At 43.9% G+C, this 25,234-nt stretch overlaps 1 protein-coding gene across 1 annotated transcript; it reads right to left on the bottom strand.

The window, feature by feature from the left end:
- Window positions 1-1,526: 1,526 nt before the first annotated feature.
- LOC120520144 (probable E3 ubiquitin-protein ligase HECTD4) lies at window positions 1,527-23,199 on the bottom strand. Its single transcript, XM_039742746.1, has 18 exons — window positions 23,000-23,199; window positions 21,506-21,685; window positions 17,671-19,016; window positions 16,419-16,626; window positions 15,813-16,036; window positions 12,660-12,805; window positions 12,295-12,398; window positions 12,021-12,144; window positions 11,739-11,929; window positions 11,456-11,602; window positions 8,551-8,670; window positions 8,297-8,452; window positions 6,062-6,165; window positions 5,729-5,950; window positions 5,407-5,573; window positions 4,170-4,365; window positions 3,328-3,550; window positions 1,527-3,185 (listed from the first exon to the last, which is right to left on the bottom strand). Exons 1-18 carry the CDS (start codon window positions 23,169-23,171, stop codon window positions 3,049-3,051), a joined length of 4,167 nt encoding a protein of 1,388 aa, XP_039598680.1. The 5' UTR covers window positions 23,172-23,199; the 3' UTR covers window positions 1,527-3,048.
- Window positions 23,200-25,234: the final 2,035 nt, after the last annotated feature.

Here is a 25,234-nt window from a genome sequence, read left to right as displayed (position 1 = left end):
GAGTTAGTTCCCAGAGAACAAATGTTATTTTTTCAAGGTCTTTCATTGACAACACTTGATGTATTTTTTCGAGGTCTTATTTTTAGGAGAGTTGGTTTCCAGAGAACAGGCTTATTTTCAAGGTTTTCTCTCAATGACACCGAGATTTCTCAAAATCTTTCATTGATGACACTAGGAGAGTTGGTTCTCAGAGAACAAATGTTATTTTTTCAAGGTCTTTTGTCGATTGTCATTTGGAGAGTTGGTTTCCAGTGAACAAACGTATTTTCTAGGTCTTTTCTCAACGACACTAGGAGAGAGTTGAATCCCAGACATTTTTCGTGTCTTCTGTTGACAACATTAGGACAGTTGGTTTTCAGGGAACAGAACAAATGTTATTTTTCAAGGTCTTTAGTCGATGTCATTAGGAGAGTTGGTTCCAGAGAACAAGCATACTTTTCAAGGTCTTTCATTGATGACACTAGGAGAGTTGGTTCCCAGAGAACAAATGTTATTTTTTCAAGGTCTTTTGTTGATGTCATTTGGAGAGAACAGTCATATTTTCAAGGTCTTTTCTCAACGACACTAGGAGAGTTGAATCCCAGAGATTTTTCAAGTTCTTCTGTTGACGACATTAGGACAGTTGGTTTCCTGGGAACAAATGTTATTTTTTCAAGGTCTTGCATCGACGACAGTAGATGTATTTTTTGAGGTCTAACTAGGAGAATTGGTTCCTAGAGAACAAATACTTTTTTGAGGAGAGATGGTTCACAGAATTGAGTTTAATCTGCATGTCAGACTGGATTAAAAATGAGGTATTTTAAAACCTTTCTAGTAAGAAGAGCAAGGTTTTGTCTCTCTTACACGTGTGGTAGGGGTAGAGTAGTTCACTTTATGCCTGCTTGGGATATCCAAGACAGGCTTAGAAAAATGATAAAAAAGTGACAGAGAAATGTCAGAAGAGTATGCGGATAACAAGGTGACGGTTATTAATTCACGAGGAGCAACCAAAACCAAGTGCTGATGCAAAATTTGTACTCAAATAGTTGATCATCGAAACACTTTTGTGCAAAGAAAAACCGTAAGATCATTACCTCATTTCTTTACAAATCCCCAAAAGTATTAAAAAAAAGATGGTGGCACACGTGGTGTCATGTGATGTTTTGCCACAGGCAATAATTTATAAACAAAGCAGTGACATCAAAAATGTTAACTAGTTGCACTAAACACAATAACCGTTATAAAAAGCGATGTTTCACAAAAGCAAACAATAACGGTTGTCAAAACAACTTACGACAACACTTCACAAAATCTAATGGTGCTGCTGCTGCCACGCAGGCCTAACATCGTGATCATCATAGATTTAGCACAGGGAAACTCCCGTCTTTTACAATTCACATTGCGGTTTCTATGCATCAGCACCTAACTTACCGATTTTGTGTCTCATCATCAAAAAGGAAACAAGAGGCGTAGCGACAAAATGAAACCATGAACGACAAAGAGTCGAGAAAGACCAAGCTAGGAGAAACCACAAAAAAACCACCCCATTTTCATTAAGACAATTTATTGTTGTGACACAGAAATCTGTTTTATTTTTCTCGGAAGAATCCATTCAAACATCAAGGTGTTAGGTACAGACAGATGCATACAGGAGAGGAAAAGTTAAATGCAACCATAAATAATTGTAATAAATATTTCTCGTCAAGTAAATGTACAGCACACATTTTTCAACACCCAAGTGTGTGGATATGTCCTTTCAGATTTTCTCCTAAATTTGCCCTCTTTGGGGAAGAGGAGATTTTTTTATTAGCAGCAGTTAACCTCGACGCAGCTCTCTCTATCCAACACTGAAAACCAAGTCGTCCGCACGCTTGCGCCACGATATTTACAAGCAGTCTCTTCTCGAGGTGGCACCAAATACACAACCGGGCAGGTCCGTGGAGCCCAGGGACGCTCGTCAGACTTGGAGAAGGGACAACGTAAAACAACGTGAACAAGTTAGGCTAATAAAAAAAAAAAAATGTAACAACCTCGGCCCAAGTGCCGCCATTAGGTGGCAGATAATTAAAAAGTATTTAAAAGAAATGAACAGCAAGGCCTGTCGAAGGAAGTAATGATCCCACGGGGTCATAGGTATCAAGTGTAAGGGGGGCTTCATCTCTGCTTGAACGGCTTTGTAACAACAAACTGGCCTGTGCGGCCCTCAGAACCAAGAAACCAAACAAAGTCCAAAGTGCAATTCAGACCACAAGAAACAATCTGCCAAACGCTGTTATAAGAGGGCAAAAAATAGAAATATTAATAAATGACGCAGGCTCGCCGGATCTTCTTTTTATGGACTTTTTGACGGATGTGATGAATTATTAACAAGCACGCGGCCAGTGACTCGAAACTCTCCTTCATTTCGATTGACCTACCTTCTTCAAGTCCCTTTTCGGTACAAGTGCAAAATTACCAGAGTGTTAAATCAAAAAAAAATGAGAGACCCACCTCCACAGCGGGTACCCGTTTCTCGTACTTCCTTTGCGTTGGTAATGATGTGCTTATTGACTTTTCAAATACTTTAAACGTTTCCAGCCTCTACGCTACAAGCTGAAATGACGTGGAGTGTCTTGGTTTTTCTCAATTTTCCATTTCGTAACTATCGGGGGTCGATCAGTCTTCCACAAGAACATCCTCGAGTTGCCTTAACGTTTACAAGACAGACGGGAGAGAGATAAAAGTGACGTCATGTCTCGTCTGCATGTGCATCGTCTCTTAATCCCCCTTCAGGTCTCTTTGTTTTAATAAAAAAAGAAAACGTAAAAGCAACCCTAAAAAAAACCCCAAAAAAACGCTTGCTTTTATTTCAATAAAATGTCGTACGACGTGCTGGACCCCCTTGCGTTGCCTACTTTTCAGTTGGCGTCCATGTCCTGCAAGGGCGCCCTGGCGGCCAGTGCCCTCACCTGTCTGCTGTTGAGAGGAAGCACTTCAGTATTTCAGAAGGAAAAAAAAAAACAAAAAAAACCCTCGCGACTCATCTGGCAGCTTACGCTGGGGGTGTCGAGGGCACAAGACGGCGCACGCTCAACCGCTAAGAGGGTCTTCTCGGTAATGGATGGCGTAGCGAAGTTTTTCTAGCATAATATCCAAAGAGGAATACTGTGGCAGTTTGATCATAAACATACAGGTCTCCACTCGAATGTACCTTGAATCGGGGGCGCCTGTGAACACAAAGAGATAGATCGTTAGAGGGTCCGCGAAACACTTGTGAGAGAACAACGTGAAGATGGGCAGCTACTGGTATACAAGAACAAATGAAACTGCTACAAGAGGATTTGGTACCCTCGCAATTAAGAGCAGCACCTGAAGTTCCATCTGGGGGTGCGATCTTCATGGGATATGGGGGTACGTGAGCTGTGTCAGGACCCCCATCCTTGCAGGGGCAGGTGAAGGGCACCCGCTCCTGGTTACAGGCAAACTTGATGAACTTGCAAAGCTCCTCCTGGGTGAAGGTTTCCAGTGCCGTCCAGAAGAACTCGATATGCTGGTCCGTCTCCATGAGTCCCACCTGGTACATTGTGTGAGCCTGGGTAAGGGAAGTCCAAAGGGAACGCATCAGAACTGCCTTCAAACATCGCCTTGAAACTGCGTAAAGGAATACGCCACCCAAACTTGAGAACGACTCTCTCCGCATTTGATGGTCAAAAGCCCGGTCTTCAATTGAAAATCTCAAATTCGCTTTAACGTGCTTCACTTTCGCACAGCCAGTCTTACACATGATGATGTGAATTTATGACTGGAGAACTGACAAGTGGATCATGTGACACGAGGAACTGGAGACTTCTTGATTGACGTTTTAAAAACTGCTGTTACCCAATGTTGGCCCTCTGTATCAGAAACATTTGTCATCTCCGTTCCCCATGAAAACGTGAGATTCAACATTTTTGTCCCCCATCGCTACAAACAACACCGATAAACAAACCGCTCATTTTTGGGTTGCGTATTCCTTCAAGTTTTCCAAAGCTCAGGTGGAGTTCTGCCATTCAGCAACTTTTTCTGACCCTACTTACTCAAGCGTCCCACACTTCACATCTCCCCCAAATACTCAGAAGCAAAACGCCAACCCTCCCACCGCAGACATCTGCCCCTTGCAGCTCTACCGGTGTCAAATGAGATGGTGCCCGACTGGCGCAGAAGCGGGTTACCTTGAGAAACTCCAGGTTGATGTAAGGAAGGCCGCAAGTCCTCAGCTCCATTTCAAGAGGCGTCAGGGTGGTGAGCAGCTGAAGGGGAATGATTGTCCCCAGGCCGGCCTGCACGGCCGTCAGGCACTCGGCGTTCTGCAGCTCCTTCATGCGCAGGTTCCGGATTGCCATCACGTAAGTGTCTTTATTCTCCCAACTGGGACAAAAACATAAGCAGGTACTTGGTAAGAGCTCGCGAGGAGGCTTCATTGTCCAAGGTGACCCTCAAGATGGCACAATCAAAGATCAGCGACTCGCCTAGGGTCACGTAGTGAGGCGGAGGTGGGCACTGGACCGGAAATTTCGAAAGAAATTTAGAGAAATGATTAGCATTGGTATTTTGCCTCACTAGCTAGTTTAGGGCGGTGTTCCCTGTAACTTGGTTGTAAAAGGAAACTAAAGGAGGTTGGCACCCAGGCATAAGTCATACCCCCTTTATAGTTTAGCCCACCTGGCTATACCTGGCAAATGGCTGTTTAGGTAGCATTTGTGGTTTAAACCCCTGAGCCTTACCCATCAGACCTCCTGTCCTCCACACCCCAAAGACATGCAGGTTGGGTTTAACAATGACTCTGTACTTGCTCCAGTGTGAGTGAGTGGGCCCTAAGGAGGACAGTTACCCCAAGCAGGGCTGGTCCCCATCTTGACACCAATATTGTTAGGAAAGGCTTCATCACCCCATGACTGTGCACGTGATCAACCGGAGCAGAGAATGAGAGGACGTCATTTTGAAAACGGCTTCATTACACAGTTTTTGTTCTTCCTAAAATGCTTAAGGAAAAGCTTTTCTAACAGGTGGTGCACAGAGAGGCAAAAAATCTTCAAATCTGTGATTTGGTTAAACAGAAAGTCACACTTTCAGACATTTACCAAGGGGTGGCAAGAAGGACGTGTTCTTCCCGGGTAGGGTGATCCTCGACTCCAAATTAGCCCTGTATAAGTGCGGATGTTTTCAAGATTTGCACCCTCATCAGGGCTGCAAAGATGAACCCCGGTGCCCTCAGTGTTACTTTAGTTTGCATATTTAAAATTAAAACAGCTTCTAATTGCCAACTCGGAGTTTGAAAAATATAAAAAAAAAACATCACCAAAGGGGTGTCACACAGCATGTCCAGTCCGAGTTCACCCGTGTAGGCTTATTTCAGCTCTTCTTACGTTATGGCTGCCCACAGATTCAATGGCTCATGGGCTTGCTTACCCAACAGTGATGTTCCTGCCCCCTGGGCACAGCTCCACTTCTTCTCCCGTCATGCTGACGTAGGTGAACTTGCAGCAGGGCTTTGTGGGCGACTCCGGGCTCTCGTTGGGGTAGTGCTGCGATGTCACCTCCGTACAAAGAGCCTCCAGCTCCGTCTCGTCCGTCACCTTTAAGAGACACAAAAAAATGATCAGAACGATCGGTGACGCATCCTACAAACTGTGTCCTCTCCACCTGACGTCTGACAGGTTAATAAACCATCAAGCCACTTGTGATTTCTACCCAAACAGGGTGCTTTTGTTTGTTTTGCATGAGTACTTACACTCTCGATCTTTTTGATGTACGTATAAGTGAGCACGTCGACTTCCTGCAAGTCCGCGTCAGGGTCCAGGGCCTCGCCCACCAGCATCTTCCAGAACGAAGACAACAGGTCCAAAGGGAGAGGAACATCTGCACGAATGGCAATGCCAAAAAGCTGCCCGAGGAAATGGAGTAGCTGCTCCTCGGCATAGCTGATCGGGCCGGGTGTCAGAATAAACTTACCCTAGAAAGACGGGTGACGTGGACAAGGAGGAAATTAGCAAAAAGGTTAAAGACCATTACAAATTTTAGATTCTCACAACGTTAACATCATCACCTTACTGCCATCCCGTACCTTGTTTCGATTTGCTGCTGAGCTGGGGCAGGGCAGCAGCAGGGACAGGGAGGAGCTCTGAAGCTCTTTACACACCTGCCACAGGAAATGCCTGAAGGAGCCACCTGCAGCGCAAGCGAGACAAAGGTTAAGTGGTCTCCCGATGGGTCATGTGACCTTCGTTTTGTGGGGCTCATCTCGCATGAGCAGAAGGAGCAAATAAAACACAAACAAGACAACAATGCAGTTCTAAATATACTTTACATGTGCCCACCCTGACACGGAAAAATGAAATCTGCTGTGAGCAATGGATGTCATAGAGCCATCTTTTATAATTGATCAATACAAGTACTGCCATGTGCGATTTACGGCCAACTGAGTCAAGGTGATTCACTTACGGCCAACTGCCAAAGACAAACAATAGGGTATTAATGTCATAGAAATTGCTAACACCTCAATCTTTCCTTATTATCATTTTAATTATTTGATTATTATATGGTTTTCCAACTCTTGGAGGGCCCTTGAATGTTTTTATTGATTGGCGTTGCTCCATGTGGCTAATTTCTTATGCATTTGGCCTGCACCATCTTATCCTAATGGCAGCATTTCTCAACCTATATGGTCCGGCGACCCAGTTTTGCCTTTTTTAAATTCAATAATGACCCCTCCGCCTTGGTGAAACAAGCACAAAGGAGATGATCACCAGAGAACATCTTCAGAGTAGAGCAAGCGGTGCTTTGTGTGAGCAGAGTTGGACAACTGAAGAGCAGAGTGATGGCTCAGAAATTGGCTGCCATATTAGCCAACTCCTATGGTGGCAGGCTACAGCAGGGTATGCCTACAGAATTGCGTGAGTTCAGCATAGTGCTTGGCACGTAGCAAATTTAAGTTTTGCTTTTCGGAGAAATATTTTTGATCTGCAGGTGGCTGAATTTGCCGATGTGAAATCCACAGACATAAAGGGCCGACTGCTTTCATTCTTACCGAATACTCAAAAATGGCTCGGCTGGCCCACCGGCCACACTCACTCCATCCATTTTCTCAGCTGTAACTGATCTCTTCACATCTGCTTGCACAGTGGAATATGAGAACTGCAAATTTTCTTCCAGAATACCAAAATACTGTCGTCAAAAACAAAACCCAGGAAGCTAACTGTAAGTGAAGTCAAAATGAGAATTGCCAGAACTAAAACTCCAGACCTTGAACCAAATCATGAAATGGGAAGCTACTGCATGAGTCCATCCATCCATTATCCAACCCGCTATATCCTAGCTACAGGGTCACGGGGGGCTGCTGGAGCCAATCCCAGCCAACACAGTGTGCAAGGCAGGAAACAAACCCTGGGCAGGGCGCGCACACACACACACACCAGGGACAATTTAGAATCGCCAATCCACCTAATCTGCATGTCTTTGAACTGTGGGAGGAAACCCACGCAGACACGGGGAGAACCCGGGAAGCGAACCCACAGTCTCCTTACTGCAAGGCAGCAGCGCTACCCACTGTGCCACCATGCCGCCCATTGCATGCGTCACATACCACAATACTTAACATGTCGAGTTCAAGACAAGCACGGTTTAAGTTTTAAATCCATAATCTTGGGCTGAGAGGTTTACATTGGAGAATTTTACAGTGGAGCCTTCATGATGTGATGCGCAATGCCACAGACATGGTCATGTAACTTGAAATAAAGAATTCTTAAAAAAAATGAACAACAACAAATAACAATCTAAGGCCGAAAAACGTTTTTTCAACAAAGTACATGAGGTTTACCGATTCATAATAACAACTACAAATGGGCTTTCTGCTTTAAAACAATCCCAGTATGAAGCAATCATCGAGATTCGAGTCCCCCAGAGGGGACTGGTCAGTCTAATGGTCTGGAATTCCCTACAGATTTTATTTTTTTCTCCAGCCATCTGGAGTTTTTTTTGTTTTTTCTGTCCACCCTGGCCATTGGACCTTGCTCTTATTCTATGTTAATTAATGTTGACTTATTTTATTTTCTTACTGTGTCTTTTATTTTTCTATTCTTCATTATGTAAAGCACTTTGAGCTACTTTTTGTAGGAAAATGTGCTATATAAATGAATGTTGTTGTTAAGATGAGAGTCTCACCGAAACAGCATGAGATAACCAAGAGATATTTACGATTGTGTCAAGAAATGCAGCTACCCGAAATTCCACTTTTCTTCCCTGTAAAAATGCAACATGCAGTATCTAATTTGGAAACCGATTTGGTCGTGGTCGTTCTTACTTGTCCCGTGGACCTCCTCCCCAGTGAAGCGGATATTGAAGGCATACGTTGGATCTCCACCACTGGCCAGCTTAACGCACAGCTGAGATGATGGCACAGAGCTCAGCTGCCGCGCAGCCTGACAGAAGTACGTGTTTTCAGAAGAGCGGATTTCGCCTGTGGTAGAGAAAATAACACATTAATGCCGGTTAATCGGTGACGACATACCAAGAAGCAGAGAAACTCTTTCACGTAGAATATGAAGGAATACTCACCTCCAACAATTTCTAGGGGATCCAGAGTGATTTCGGGGGCAGCATGATCTGCTGTGCGCTGTACCGTAGAATTCAGAACTCTGTTCATAACAATCACTTTTGTGTCATAAAAGATCAAACCTGAGGAAATAATTCCGATGTTCATTATTTCAATTTCAAAACAGCAATCACAGGATGCAAACAAATCATGAAAGCCACCAGCCACAGCAGTCAACTATCAAGCTGCGAAGTTACCTGAGGTAAGACACCTCTTAACATCCGTTATAACATATACGATGATGTTGATTATGTTATCAAAACATCTTACGATGCTCACAGACACATCATTGATGATGTTCATGGAGTCACGGGCTGCTTTTGGGTCTTAAAACATCAGACAACCTTCCCCAGGTGACTCAGCTGAGGCCGATTAAACCCCAACCTTTAAGTCTGAGTGCCAAGCCATGGGTCATTTCTCTTCATCCAGAAGCATTGAGGGGCACATTCAGCAGTCTCTGATGTTGTCTTGATGACACTTCTACAGGGGGCCCATGATACCTAAACGACTGAAAGCTTGACTGAGAGACTGGTCAACAAATCCCCTGCTGCCTACCTTGATTGGCCATTTGCCTTCTAGCCTTCTCTGAGGAAGTTATCCACAAGAGCCTGGTATTGGGCCCTCGACCTCTCGTCCACCTCCTCGATCCGGTCTTCCCAGGGGACAGTTCCTTCCAGTATAGTCACCTGTCTAGCCGATTTGGACAGCGATACTGTGTCTGACCCCAAAGAGGTTGTGACTAAGTAAACCAGGAACTGGGTCTTTGATACTTATCTGCCAATCAGTAGCTACACTGAGGGGATCTATTGGATCTTGACTTGGGGTTTGAGGCCTACAACTCTGACCCGGCAGTTCTTACGTAGGAAGATACTTCAGCTGTGGAAATGGTCTCAGCCCATAAACACATCAATGGCTCAGGAAAAAATGATGGGGAATCCTCAGTGAGCACCACAAGGTAAAATTTCATCATCCTTTGTTTGATTTCCCTGTACTAAGCGCACCCAGACAGCCACATGAACAGTACTGTACGCTATTTACAGTATGTTCCAGCATCAGTTCCGAACGGCTGGAGTGAATTTCATGAAACTTGATACACATGTTCCTCATTGGTCGAGTAAAAATACTGTAGGGTGAAATCAGCCCTAACCCACCCCCTTCTGGGTAGGGTGGGGGGTGATCTTGCGGTCTTGTATGCATGTTATCATCCAGTTGAGGGCGAACCAGAGGGCAAACGCGTGCAAGTGTGTGTGTCTGTCCAGCCCGGAAGTGAGACGCAGAGTCAGGTGAGGGATCCAGCACTGAGGATATGCAAATGATGCCAGCACACTGGCAAAAGGAAACCTCATAAGAAGGACAGTCGCTTAGCTGCTAATGCACAAACGATGCAAGCACGTCGGCAACACGAATTCTCATAGAGGAGAGATGCCCAGAGTATTTCTGACGATTTCAATACTTTCTAGGATCCCGTGCTGGTTTACACAGTTAGTATATAGCTGGCGACTGCAAGCATTCTTTATGCTTAAGCAGCACCGCACCTCTGTTGCTTTTCAAATTAAACAGAGTTAGCCGGTTCTGAGCGTCAACTGGATGATAGCATACATACAAGTTTGTTCATTTATTTTTATTTTTAAAGTTGTGTTTTTTTTAATTATGTTCTTCTCAAACAATTAAAAAAAACACTTTATTTTCCTCCTGGGCAACGCTGGGTATTTCAGCTGGTATAATATAAAGCGACAAATTCCTCAATGGAGTGGAGCTCTGAAGGTTCGTGCTAAACTTTATTGGGAAAACTGCCCGTTTCATAGACTTCACAAAACAAAAATTTATGCTTTGAAACAATCAGAACTTCATGGATGAATCAGTATCGCTTTGACAAGATCAGGACCCAATGGGGGCCCCTACCCCCATTACTTCAATGTGACTGGGACTGAAAGGGGGACCTAAAACCTCCTTCCTGCCTATTAAATGCTTCAAGGTGATCAAGACTCCCATCAATGCTTCGACACAGTCTGTACTTTATAGATTTCTAAAGTTAAATGGTGAATAGTGTGGCACGCCAGGGAGTCGAGCAATTGTGAGGAGCACCAGGGAGGTTGGAGTAAGACGAGGGGGTTTTGGAGTCATCGGTTATTTGCTTTGGAAACATTTTGGTAATGGCACTGAGATCCAAAAGCTGGTATTGAGAACAGAAGTCAAAGTTTTAGTACTCAAAATTGTGTTACGCTTTGTTTGGAGTTGCCGGTAGAGGTTGAAGTTTTTTGGGAGACGTTTTTGTTGTAGTATGTAGTGCAAGTTAATTGTGGTAAGTGTTGTCTGGTTTGTGAGGCATGTTCATGTATAAGTTATTTGTGGTACTGTATATGTTGAACAGGTTTGGGAGTCTTTATGTAGAATATTTATTTTGGGGGTCTGAATTAGTTTGAAATTGTTGTAAGTTTTGTTTTTATTTCTTCTTTATGTATGGAATGCTCTTTAAGTACAGCGGAGGGGTGACTTTATTTTATGTTCATTATTGTGAAGCACTGAGAATGAAACAAATTCCGGTGTTTATTTATAATTCTTTTGTGTGAGGGGACTAACATAGGGTGCCATTAGTGAAGCCAATCCCTTGACCAAAGTTAATACATGTAGCCTCTCTCCTTTTGTCGTATATTGTAAGCACGTATTACAGTCAGTCAGTCAGTCATTTCCCAACCCGCTATATCCTAAAACAGGGTCATGGGGGTCTGCTGGTGCCAATCCCAACCAGCAAATGGCAAGGCAGGAACAAAGCCCCGGGACAGGGCGCTAGCCCACCACAGGCACATATTACAGATTATCTTTAACATTTAAGGTTCGGCAAATGGCTAGCGTTACACCATAACTCACCTTTGGCCTCTTTCAGCAAGGAAGCGATGCTGTGCAAGTAGGTGTCAGTCTGCCGTAACTCCACAAGAGGTAAGAAGAACGTCTCTAAAGTGTTGTTGAGAGACTGCAGTAAAGCAAATCTGAGCCGCAGGCTCTCTATGGGGACATCTGGGACAGAGAAACAAAACCACAGGATGACAAATCTACACGAGCAGGGAAGGCAAGAGTCAAAGGAGATAGACAACACAGTGTAGAGATCAAGTCCACTACTGTACATAAAAAAGTAAATAAATGAAAATCCTACTTAATAGGCAAGAAACCCTCGGATCAGCTGTGTCAGCAGGGTCCAGGTACACTTCATGAGGATGCAGACGAGCCGGAGTGATGGCCAAATGACGACACAGCCGGTTGACGTACTGCACCAGAGCCACGTCCATCTCCAGGTTCCACTTTCTGCAGGCCTTCTGAGCATGTCGAGTATCGATACAAGCACACCTGACAAGTAACATGGTAGACGGTAAAGGTGCCGACATTATGAGCTGATGTGAAGTCCACATTCCACACCAAGTTTGTTGGTTCAACTCACCTCTCAAAATGCAGATCGTAGCCACAGCTCAAGATGGCCCTCCACAAGCTACGGATATCCTGCTTGGCACGATCTACCGTAAAACGATGGAAGCCCTCCAGAGTTAGGTATTTCTCCTCAGGGACTAAAAGCAGAAATGGAAACTGAGAAGGCCAAACATTTTGAAAGTGCAATGCAAATAGAAGGAACCACCATGATAGCTTCAGCTGGCATCATGTGGTGGCCCCACTGAATGACACAAACACGTAACATAAAACTCCACTAAGACACCCACCTTCTGGTTTCTTTGTTGGAGATTTTTCAGGGTCTTTCTCATCAGGCTTGGTTTTCTCAGGAGATTTTGGTTTGACTATGGGCTTCTTCTCACTTAATGCTGTTCTGCTTGGGATATTGAAATATACAGCAAAGCACAACAAGATTGGAGAGTATTCCAAATTTTGAAAGAAGACCCCTCACTAGACACTTGTAAGATTGTACGCTCACTCGAAAAATGAAATTGTTTGGGCAACTAAAAAAACTGTCCTGACTAAAGAACATCAAAGACTATGAATGCTATTCAGGTCTGAACTGGCCTTCAACTACACAGGGAGCTACTGGAGCGTACTTCTTGAGAGACAGCCCACAAATGAAATGCCTTACCGGACGCTGCTGAGCACGGACCTCTCTTTTGCTGGTGGCTTGGTGATGGGTCTCTTGGTGCTGACCACTCTTCCCTGATGCTGCTCCTTGCCAGCTTTGCTATACTTGATTTTGTTGGGCTTGGGGACTCCATATTTCCTGAGGATCTAAACAGAGCGAAACAATTGAATTCTGGGCAAATTTGAACCATTTCAACTTGCAGGATTGATTACGCAAATTAAAATTTTTTGATCTATTGATCTATTAACATATGCATTTCAATGAAGAGTAGAGCAGGGTTAAAGACAAGAACTACAGGACGACGGACTTCAGGCCTACACCACTGGATTTTAAATCCAGGGGTCTCTAACTGCAGGGTAAACCTTAAGACTCTAAGACTCTCACATGCCTTTGCAAGATCTGACCTAACAGCGGTTTTCAAACCTTTTGACTTGTTGACAACCTGAAGTGTGATAAACTCCTTGTGCATCTGTGTTATTTGGGCACCTTGGAGTTTTGAGCTTCTAGATTTAGTAACTTTAGATCGAAAAGCATAGCGGTGGGGGAGCCTTGGAGTGTCAAACAGCTACTGATTTTCACAGTAGATTGGAGACCTGGCTCTGCTTGGAGTTTCAAATGTCTACATTTGTTTGCTATAGATCGGAGACCTTGGTGGGGATACCCCTTGGAAATTCAAGCGTCTACATTTATTAGCATTAGGTCAGAGAGGGAGCTGGTCCCCCGTGGAGTTTTCAGTGTGTACATTAAATAGAAACAGATCAGAGATCACTGGGGATACCCATTGGAGTTTTGAGTGTCTACATATGTTAGCATTTGATTAGAGAGGGAGTTGGTCCCACCAAGAAGTTTCAAATGTCTACATTTGTTAGAAATAAATTGGAAAAATAGATTGGCGACCACTAAGGATACCTCATGGAGTTTCCAGCGCCTACATTTATTAGCTTAGCTTTAGGTCAGAGAGGGAGTTGGTCCCCCGTGGAGTTTCCAGTGTCTACATTTAATAGAAACAGATCACAGATCACTGGGGATACCCATTGGGGTTTTGAGTGTCCAAATTTAGTAGCTTTAGATCAGAGAATGTGGTGGTGGGGTGCCTCTTTGAGCTTTGCGTAACAACTTATTGTAGCAAAAGGTCAGAGATCTGGTACATCTTGGAATTTCAAGTGTCTACATTTGTTAGCAATAGATTAGAGACCATTGGGCATATCCCCTTGGAGTTTTGAGTGTCTACATATGTTAGCATTTGATTAGAGAGGGAGTTGGTCCCACCAAGGAGTTTCAAATGTCTAACTTTGTTAGAAAGAAATTGGAAAAATAGATCGGAGACCACTAAGGATACCTCATGGAGTTTCCAGCACCTACATTTATTAGCAGCAGGTCAAAGAGGCAGGTTGTTCCTCCCTTGGAGTTTTGAGCAGCTAGTTATTTTCATAGTAGACTGGAGACCTGGTCCCCCTTGAAACTTCAAGTGTCTACATTTGTTAGCAATAGTTCTGAGACCCCCTTGGAGTCTAGAGTGTCTACATATGCTAGCATTAGATCAAAGAGGGAGGATGTTACTCCCTGGGAGTTTCGAGCTGCTACTTATTTTCATTGTAGATTGGAGAACTGCTGGGATTATCAAGTGTCCACATCTACTAATAATACAGAGATGAGCAGAGAATTTCGTTGACCAGAAGATGGAATTAATTCTTTGTATGATTTTCGTCAACCAGTAAAAAAATTCTGCAGACTCACTGTTGTGAAATACTGCTCTAGGCCAGGGGTTCCCAAACTTTTCAGCTCACGACCCCCAAAATAACCGTGCCAGTGACTCGTGACCCCCACTATCCTCGGAAGTGGTTAAAATATACAAATGTTGCGCGCAACGATGCACATGCGCCAATAGGCCTATCCAAACATGAGCATGACAACACGAAAGAACACAATGGTCTAAAAACCATATAATTTTTTTTAATAGTAATTTACTCATTTGTTTATGGATGTCCTCTTACGTTACGTGCACATGTCGGAATGTTTAACATGGTGCTGTAAATTGATCTGCTGCAACTGACGCCATTGATGTGTCGGTAAACTGTCGTAATCACCTCAGGGGTCGCGATCGAACGGAAAGAAATTTGAAAGGCTGATGGCTTTTTAATTTGCATGTTTTTTTTAAATGTAACTATTAACTAGTAGTTTTTATCTTTTGTTAGTTATGGATAAAATGTTATTTCTAAAAAATTAAATTAATTAATTTCTAAAAAGTTTTAAAAAAGTTATTTGATTTCTTGGAAATCATCTCGCGGACCCCAATGTCTCACGACCCCTACTTTGGGAACCACTGCTCTAGGTAAACAGAGGAGAAGGTTCTAACTAAAAGGGGTTGGTCACAGTTCCAATCTATTTAGTACCTGATTGCTATTAGGCCATCAGAAAGCCTGTTGATTAGTTATAGCTTAGAACATGTAATCTGCATATTCAAAGTAGGGTACTGCTAGATAAGCAATGCTAGGTTTGGCCCTGCGTTATCCCACTCTCCAGGACTCCCATTAACGAAGGTCCTGTCTGATTCTGACGAAAAATCAGAAGAACATTTCTTCCTCATTACACAAGGTATAAAATAGGCATCTACTATTGTGGCCAAGCGGTGAAAATCGTCCAGTCCAAGAATGGTCAAACAAGAGATGGACTGATAGGCAAAAAGTCAAATGGAACTTCAAAAAGGGATGGTCAGAAACCAAACAGAGGCCGAGGCAGCCAGTGAAGAAAACCAAAACGGTACAAAGTTTGACTAATTGAGTTGTGCTAATTCAGGCTGAATCTTTTCAGAAGTAGTCAACTGTAAGCTGGTGGCCTCCTGTGATACCCGTGGAAGTGGCTCATCACCTTTGTTAGGGAATTCAAAGGTTCCTCCCTATCATGGGTGGAAGTGGGTACCAAGTTTGATTTCGGCCATTGTTAAGGTGTTCAGGGGTTTTAGTGTTCAGCCCATTACAAGGTTACCTACTTTTATTTAAGGTTCTTAAGTATTGTGAGGTGCACATGCAAAACAAGATTAGCAGTTTAGGCATTTCCAGGATTAACTTGTCCACCATTAACCTTTGGAGGCTAAAGTCCCTTTCGTGGACACTTTAACGATAAAAGAGTTAACGTGAAAAACGCCAACTCTACCTGTGTCAGCTGATCTTCCAGCATTTTCTTTTGCGGCCGGATGTTTGTGAAGAATATGTGCAGCAAGTTCCCTGGCGTCTGGGAGTTGATTTGCTCTTTGCTCAAGTAAATGTCCATGACCTTGATGGGCTTGGTGGGAGTCAAGCTCAGCATCTGTTCTGAGTGCACGCAGCTTTTGAAAATCTCTGTGAGAACATCACGTGCACTGGGAACCAGTTTATCACCTAAAAATTAAGGAATACAGTTAGAAAAAGAGCAACTGTTACGTTAGCCACACTCTGACCATTGCGACTTTGAACGCTAAAAAAATACAATGACAAAATAAATGAATAAGAAACTGTTTCACCACCATGCAGCAATTCACACAGCTCATCAAAATTAACTTTTGAGAAATCTAAGCGTCACTGGCGAGGGATCACTCAGGATTCCACCCACCTCTGTATCTCGTTCTAATAAATCATTAATACACAGGCCCACCTTTCACGAGGTACACTTTACTGTCATTAATACACAAGCCCACCTTTCACGAGGTACACTTTACTGTCATTAATACACAAGCCCACCTTTCACGAGGTACCCGTTACTGTCATTAATACACAGGCCCACCTTTCACGGCTTTTTCCAGAAAGTAGTCCTCGAGGGCGGAGCTGCCCTGGGTGTCAAACAAGCTCTGATTGACGCTGGAAACCGTGAGGATTTCCTCATTGGTCATCTCCATCAACTCCTCCTCTCCGTCAAGGCTGGACAGGCCAATCAGGTCACTGCTGTTGAACAGGCTGGCACGGATCTTCTCGACCTTTGCTCGAGCGCGAACCTGCCAGAGAAACAGCAACGGCCAGTTACCGTACAAACAGCACTAAAGTGGAAGACTAAGCACATAGGCCACTTTCAAGGTGTCTGTAAATGGCTGTGGCACTTTTATGTAGATTGAAATTTATTTGTTAGTCGTCATTTAAAGTTTCAGAGGCATGATGATCATCAAATGTGACATACCTGAATTTGAAACTGGTTTTCCTAGGAGCAGGCTGACAACCAAATGAACCAATGAATGATCACCCAGAAGTACAATGCATAGAACAAAGTGAGGAGGAATAAGAAACACGCACGTTTTTGATCTCATAAACGGAGGAGAAGTTCATCTTTCTGATGCCTCGTATTTTACATACCGTAACAGAATGAAGAAAAGAAATGAAGGGCTGGGATCACTGACGTTGATAACCATTCATAAAGTGCCACTCCATCAGGTAACACGCTATTGGCTGTCAGAAGAAGTGGCGAGCACAGTGGTCAGTCGGTAAAACGTGGGCAGTGACCCCCCCAGTCGTATAATTTGACACGGTGAAGCAACAAGAGCAGCCACTTCAGCCGGAAAATGTGACAAGCCCCACGAACAAAAAGTCACGTCATGCAGCATCAGCTTAGTTCTCTTCTTTCTCACCAATATAGGACAGCCATCTTCTCCCTTCCCTTTGCGCAGCAGTCACACTGTCACCATTCTTATGAAAGGCTTTCACCACGAACGCTCGTTGCGCACTACTCCACCGCTCGATTGTAACTAATGGCAAGGGGTTTTAAATGATTGCGGACGCCGCAGGGACGCCAACGCCTTCTTCCAAAATGTCCCGTTACCCTGCGCCACCCTGTATAACAAATGAAGGCTGGGATTGGGGACATTTTGTTAAGTTTTACACTGCGAAGTGTGTAATTAGGTCACCCAATTAAGACAAAAGTGTCACTAAGCCCAAAGTGGAAGTTTCCCTGCATGTTACGCTAAAGACATCTGAGGTCTCACCTCCTTCCTCTTACAGGCCAAACCCTAAACAGACGGCACAGTATTTCAAACTCTTCCTCCACTCACCTCAATTACTGCATAACCCTTGATGGGCCGTGACAGCGTGGCGTTATTGTCCAGAGACGTCACTGTGTACATCGAGCCCCCATCTGAAACGGACGCAGTGTCGGCGCTATCCAGTGGCTCCCCCAGACTGCCGAGGCTCCCCAGACTGCCTGTGCTACAGAGGGACAAGTCCAGGCTCTCTTGGCTAGAAACAGTATGGGGGTCCAGTATGCCAGGGGGTGGCGGCGGAGGCTGCTGCTGCTGCTGGGGTACCATGGGGACTGTGGTCGCCAGGAGGTCCTGGTCTACGGAATGCTCACTGGCAGTGCGGGAGACGCTGCAGATGGACGTCTGGCTGGTGGAGGCTGAGGCGCTGACACTCATGACGGGCGTGACGCTGCTAGAACTGTCCAGGCTCTCATTGCTGCCAGCTGGGAAGGGCCTCTCGGGCTCCGGAACTTTACACTCCAAGTTGTTCACGTTGCCGCTGTTAACCCCACATTTGGGTTTCTTGGGGTCTTCCTCTTGAAGAGGAATGTAGATTTCATCTTTGAAAAGTCCCCCGTGGGCATTGCAGGCTCTCCGGATGGCGGTCCGCACAACACATTCCTCCAAGTGGGTGGGGATGCCGGAGATCACCAGCAAACGGCTGTGAGCAGTGGGGCCTACTAAAGCCTGAGATGCGTCTGCCACTGCGTCGCTAGTCACGCCCAAACCTTGGGGGTCCTTGTTGGCTAGGTGTCGCATGATCATAAGCAAGGTGAGGGCCCGGTGGAACCATAGCATGTCCTCAGGCTTGCCCCCTCCCATGTTGAGCAGGGCGGCGTCATTGTCGGACATCTTAGAGGCTGACGTGGCTTTTTTCCCCGAAGACGAACCTGTGGCTGCCTTCTCCCTCTTCATTTTGACCTTCTTGCGCTTGGAGAGCAGACTCGGGCTTTGGGGGGTCTGGCCTGGGGAAGAGGAGGAAGAAGAGGAGGAATCGCTGAGGTTCGGGGCGCTGCCGGAGGAGATGGTGCTCACGGCCGTGCTGCTCATGTTGAGGGGCAAAGTGACTTCAGCCACAGCCAAACAGACCTCCATTAAGGCGTGGAAATAAGTGGAAAAGCGACCCTGCTCGGAACCCAACGCCAGGCCTCCTGGCACCGCCCAGCCTTGCGTCTCTTCATCGTAGAGCTTGCGCAGCTCAGCCTGGAGGGCCATCAGCACCGCCAGGCAGGGGTTGAGCAGCAAGGCAATGGAGCTCGACAGACCAGAGGGGTTCTTTCTCTGTTCCAGGTGATGGATTTTGCGGAAAAGCTCTGCTAGAAGATGGAAGATCTGCTCTTTAGTGCAGGCTGCCAAGTCAGTTGTCCACAGGAGACCACCTACACCGCAGCAAAGAGAAACAGAGACTTAAAAAAATGAAATCTGTGAATAAACCATCGTGAGCCAGAAAAACAAAATGACGCAAGCAAATAAATCCAAAAATCAGACAAGCAAGCAGTAGAAGAAGAAATGGAGAAGACAGGCAGTATGGGCATCTGCCAATCAATTTTGAAATTTAGGAACATGACGGGTGACGGCAAGTTAATAGTCAATGTGGGCCATTTGCTGTTGTCACACACGTGTGCCTTGGGGACAGCTTCAAGGCTCTGGTGGTGGAGGGAATTCAACGCCAGTCCTCAAGGTGGTGCTGTCTACTAAAGCCTCTTCTCTTCCTTCCTCTACAGAAACAGATGATTGACAGACCGACCACCAATGATATCACTTCCGGGGCCTGCCTTCCTGGACCCGCCTCTCCCTGCCTGGCCAGCATTTAGCCAGAAGTGGTGCCATCTCACACAGTGTTGTCTTTAGACTTATGTCTTGAGGGGCATTCATTTTAGCTGAAAAGCATAATAATTTTGCACTTATAATACACAGTGTCGCCCCAAAACCTTTTTGAGATGTTCCATCTCTTTTTATGATTAAGAGTTATTTTTAAATAGGGAGACAAAGAGATGAAACAAGAACCAAAAAATGTAAACACTGGGAATCACAGAATTCTGTAACCAAGGTAAAATGTTAGAATGAACAGCAGGAGACGGATCTACAATTAAAAAACTTGTTGGCATCTGAGCGCGCTCAGTTTTCGTTCATGACAGCGTTTCCCACTGGCAGGACAATTAACAGTTTTGGTTGTGGACAGCATACAACTGAACGACTTTGACAGACGTTGATCACAAGACACGAGTGACACGGTACTCTTGGAACTGTGTGCTGCTGTTCAACGTTGTTCTCCATTAACACCAATGGCCATGAGTCATGAGATTCAAATTTTTTTTGGTAATTATTCCAAACTAAATGGGGTAACTTAAAAACAAAAAAAAATATTTCTGGGTGGAGTAATCTGTTAATCACAGGTATTAACTGCACCAGGTTGTAAAGAGTCGCCCTGGTGGTGTAACTCCATGTGGTGACCATCTAAAACACGGCCCCAATAACCGCACAGGGCGTCTATACATTATGTGATTTTCACTATAGGAAAACTGGGAGAAGATGTCGTGCTATTGGTCAGCCAGGCCAGGGGTTGGCGCTCTCATCTTGTCCCTCTGCAGACTGGGCCACCCACTGAAGATGTCACTTCCATTACCCAGAGTCCATCTTCCTGCCACATCAGTTCCTGTCTTGGCCTCCCTGACTCCACCATATTCATAGCCCAGACTCATCCCATTACTCAGTTTGGTTTTAAACTCTGCCTTGTAAAAGACGTGTTTGCTTTATTTTCTCTGATTTTTCAGCATACGGGGGCGGCCATCCCCAAACCTTAATCTGTTTACATTCTACATTTTTTTGATTACCATAACACGTTGTCAGAGTTAGAAAAGGGTCAAAACCTTAAGATCTGCTGCACAGCGTCAAAGCCGAAATGAGAAGCAAAAACTCCCAAGTTAAAAATGAGAAACCAAAATTGAAACCTGAAAGAAAAGTAAGCTGAGCGAATAACCAATCACAAAACAGGGTGTTAAAAAGGGGTCTTTGGAATCCGGGGGTCCTTTAGCCTTCTTAACCTTCACATAGTTAACGTGGGACACGACACAGCAGCTGCCCCTAATGATGGGAGGACAAAATAGCGGTGATACGGTGCAAAATAATCATAAGAGAGCAAAAGTAAATCTTAAATCAAAAGAATTAAAGGGGAACTGAGAATCTGGGGGCTCAAGAAACCCCTGAAACGAATGCTCAACCTCAAAAATTCAATGTAGAAAAATGCGTCAAATAATGAATAACAAAGCAATTCAAAACAATAGAATGGTGGCGCCCACAAGAAAAACAAAATGGAGTCACAGCAAATCAACATAGGACAATAATTAAATATTAACAAATGTTTAGAGATAATAAACATACAGAATAAAAATGGCCATATCAACTTGACACAAAAGTTTCCTTAAAGCTACTGGCACATGAACTGTTAACTGAATTTGTTTCAGAAGCTGAATGAATAAGACACGCGTCCAACAGAGGGCACTGTGGTGTAGCGGTTAAGGCGCCGGACTTTACACTGTGGGGTTCAATTATCACCTCTGGGCGAGTCACTTAATCTGCCTCTCCTCAAACTATAAAATAATAAATACATTTGAAACAAATGTCCTACACTGCATGGGAGACCACCCAAAGAAAAACCTGCAGATGTAATAATGCCAGTAGGTCAATTACCGGGCTGAGAAAATACGTCTGCACTTAAAATAAGAGCATGAGCAGACCAGAGTGCCAACAGCGGGAACTTAAACACGCTTGTGCGTAGAGTGGAGCCTTAAAGATGGGGGTGTCAGTGGGTAGGAACTTGGTGCAGTGCAAGCCCAACCGAAGGAGATCACTGAAGTCCAATTCTTACCCAGCAGCTCCACCACCTGCAGCAACACAGAGGACGGAATGGTGTCGAGCTCGTCTTCCACGCGCCTACTGCCGTCGCCCAACTTCCAGGTGAGCAGCTGCTCGGCAAATGCCATGGCCAAGGGAAACTCCAAAGGCAGAGAGTGCAACATTACCACTGCACCAGGAGGGGGCGACACACCTGAAAAAAAAACAGAAATATACAAGGAGTCACTTAGGAGGAGAGCAATGAATATTAGTGGACAATGTGACTTGAATGAGCACAAAACAGCCTAGAAGAGAACTAGAAACAGCATGTGGCACTGCAACCAAAATTGGCAAAACTGAAAGGAAAACAAAACCCTGGTGTTCATGTAAATTCGTAACTTTTTATGCTTTGCTAAAAAATTATTGTGCGTGTTATCAAGTTTTCTCTCTTTTGACTAATTATTTGCTGATTGTGTATTATATGTATTTATATTGTACAAGGGTCAGTTATATACCTTGTGTTTTGTCAACTGCAGCCCCGACCCCTGCCTATATATCCTTGACAGAGAGGTGTGGGCTTCACAACAGCATTGAGATTTGCATTTCTCATTAATGTGTATGTCTGTTATATACCATTTGGTATGGGATTTGTAAAAGCAGGGTAAAAGATTGTTATGCGCCATCTGTTGGAATGACAAAGGCAATGCAAGTGTCTCCATTATATGCAATTTGGGTTTGGATTTGTAAAAGCAGTGTTAAAGTTTCTAATGTGCCATCTGTTGCAATGACTAAGGCAATGAAGATGTCTCCATTATATGCCATTTGTTTTGAGACATATAAAAACAGTGTTAAAAATTGTAATGCACCATCTGTTGGAATGACATGCAATGCAGACATCTCAGATATATGCCATTTGCTATGGGATTCATAAAGACAGTGTTAATGATTATGATGTGTCATCTGTTGGAATGTATATGTCTCTGTTATATGCTGCTTGGTATGGGATATGTAAATGCAGAGTTATTGTTTTAATACACCATCTGTTGGAATGACAAATGCAATACATACGTCTCTGTTACAAAACACATTCCAACAGATGGTGCACTAGTGTTAACATTCAAGTCTATGTAGGTTACTTAAATTTATACTTGTCTTAGATGGGTATTACAAATCAAAACCACTACGATTCCCAGAGTCCTTCTCAGAAGGTGTATTTTCAAGTTTCAAACCAGCCATTGTGTATTCAGATCTAAAGAATGATGCATTAGCACGTGGTGAAGAAATAAAGTAATGGTCAGGGCAAAAAATAGCTGATGTATGCCCAGAAATGAAGAAAAAAGTAACAAATGACTGGCAGGCAACAAAAGCACAAGAAAATATATGAATTTACAAAGTATACGTTTAAAAAAAAACACACACGAAAGTAGCACTTCAGTAACGACAACATTTGAACGCCTGGCTACCAGCTGGTCCAGTCAGTAAAGTTAAATTCAAATGCCGGCATAGCTAAAGAAGTGAAGACACTCACCCAGTTTAATGTGTATTTTATCGGTGGGGATAATAACTGAGGGGTACTGGTTGGCAGTGGGAGGAGGCGTGAGGCCCGTATTGGTAGGCGACGCGTCTAGTGGGTAGCACACGGTTTCCATGAGGTTTAACTGTCCATTTCTTCGTACTTTGTGTCCCAATCCATAAACCATTATTCGGGCCCATGGGGCCTTGTACAGCGAAGAGCTAATGGAAACAAAATAAACAGAGAGTGACATTCACATCCCACACCAGGTTATACACGACACCTGAAGTCTGTACCTACTGTCCACAGTCCACACGCGTGATGAATTGGTGCTCCTCTTACTGGCCAAGAAAATGCAGCTAGCAGAACTAAAGCCCCGTTCAAATACATACAATAGTCTCTCCATTTTTGCCTTTCATGCACACTACCCCAGTGTTTTAACTCCCATGTAATGGGGATCAAAAATTGAAGCTTTTCTTTTTAGTTTATTAAATAACATTCATAAGATCTAATTAGAGTATTTTATTTAGATGAGGTTTAGCTTTTAAGTGAATAAACTGTGTGACCAAAACTAAACCTATACTACATGGGCCATAAAAGAAAACTAGCATTACTTTTACTTGTGTGTATTTAAGCAGGGGTTTAGCAAAAAGGTTCAGAGAGAAGCTGACAGACAGGCACTGACATCGGGGGATTGGGAGAAGATGCTCAATGAAGACAGGTGTTTGAATGGCTAGCGAGGGCGGGAAAAGTTTTTGAAGACATTAAGGTGCCAAGTTTGAGACCTCTTTAAAAAGGGGGTGCGTTAGATATGCTCTTCTTTTGAACCATTGGCTCAACAAAGCGACCAGAATAACTATGTGTTGCAACAGAGTGTTGGATTCTGGAAGACAAAATAGATACGCACACACTAGATGGGAACCCCCGGTAAGCTTTGCAAACGTAAAGCAAATGTTAGGAAGAAGTTTAATTATCTCAGTTTAAGCTCAGATAAACTAACCAGTGTGTACCAGACATAATTATCGCTGTTTAAGTTCAGATAAACTAACCAATGTGTACATAATTATCGGTTTACGCTGAGATAAACTAACCAGAGTGTATCAGACATAATTATCTCCATTTAAGCTCAAATAAACTAACCAATGTCTATCAGACATAATTATCTGTTTAAGTTCAGATAAACTAACCAATGTGTACATAATTATCTCCAGTTAAGCACAGATGAACTAACCAGTATGTACATAATTATTGCTGTTTAAGCTCAGATAAACTAACTAGTGTGTATAGACTTGAAAAAAGATGTGAAATTAAGGCTTTTGGGGAATTTGCTATTGAACTTGTCTCTCTTAATTAGCTTAAATTAACTTCATGTGGACAGGTGACAAAGACTAACAGTAAATTGCCACTTGTCTGTAAACAGCACATTTAGCACAAGCCTAAGAGATAAGCGAAACAAAGGAAAGGCCAGTGCTCACTTCATGAGTGTCCTAGTTATACCAGAAGGATGACTAAAGGCACTTGATAGTTACAAAAAAAAACTCATTATGGTGACAAATGCACTCACTTAAATGTTAAATTATAGCGGACGCAAGTTCTACCCAGTGGGCTTGTCTCCTATTAATCCGACTTGTCACAGTCTCAGAGGCACCAGATGACCCAGTAAATGATGTTTGGTTTAAACGCCTTTGAGCAGATGAGCTTTTGTATTCTTAATATGACCATCGGACTTCCACTATCTTGGAGTTCAGCGTACAAGAAGTGCTGAGCAATCCCCTGCTGAATTTGATACACTTTGAGTTTGTTTAAAACTCGAAAAAGATTGGGAATGTTCATCAAGATGCATTAAAGTCAACAGGGAAGGAGAAATGTAACTAGTTTTGACTGGAATGTAATTATTCAATGATCTTTTAAGTGTCGCTGGGAGCTACCAAAGCTTGTGCCACCTACTCTGGACCAATTATTGTGGTCACAAATGTGAAGCAGCAATGCTAATGACTGCACCACCTTGTCTCCCTGAGATAAAATTATATTCCAAGTCAACCACCTCTCTCTCTGCATCTGACAAGCTCCTATCACGATGACTAACTGATAACCACAGAGCCTATGATGCAAGAGATCAGCGTTTTGTACTCTGGGAGCCATCCCTGTCACTACCCAATCTGTGATACACAGTAAGGAGCACAACAAGCTTAATCCAGAAGTGACACAACATGCACTGCATCTATGAATCAAAGGACTTTTGGAATGTTT

This window comes from Polypterus senegalus, unplaced genomic scaffold (assembly GCF_016835505.1).
Source record: "Polypterus senegalus isolate Bchr_013 unplaced genomic scaffold, ASM1683550v1 scaffold_2810, whole genome shotgun sequence".
In the NCBI taxonomy this organism is placed as follows: Eukaryota; Metazoa; Chordata; class Cladistia; order Polypteriformes; family Polypteridae; genus Polypterus; species Polypterus senegalus.
Note: the sequence above shows the minus strand (reverse complement) of the source record. Positions and strands in the feature narration are given on the sequence as shown.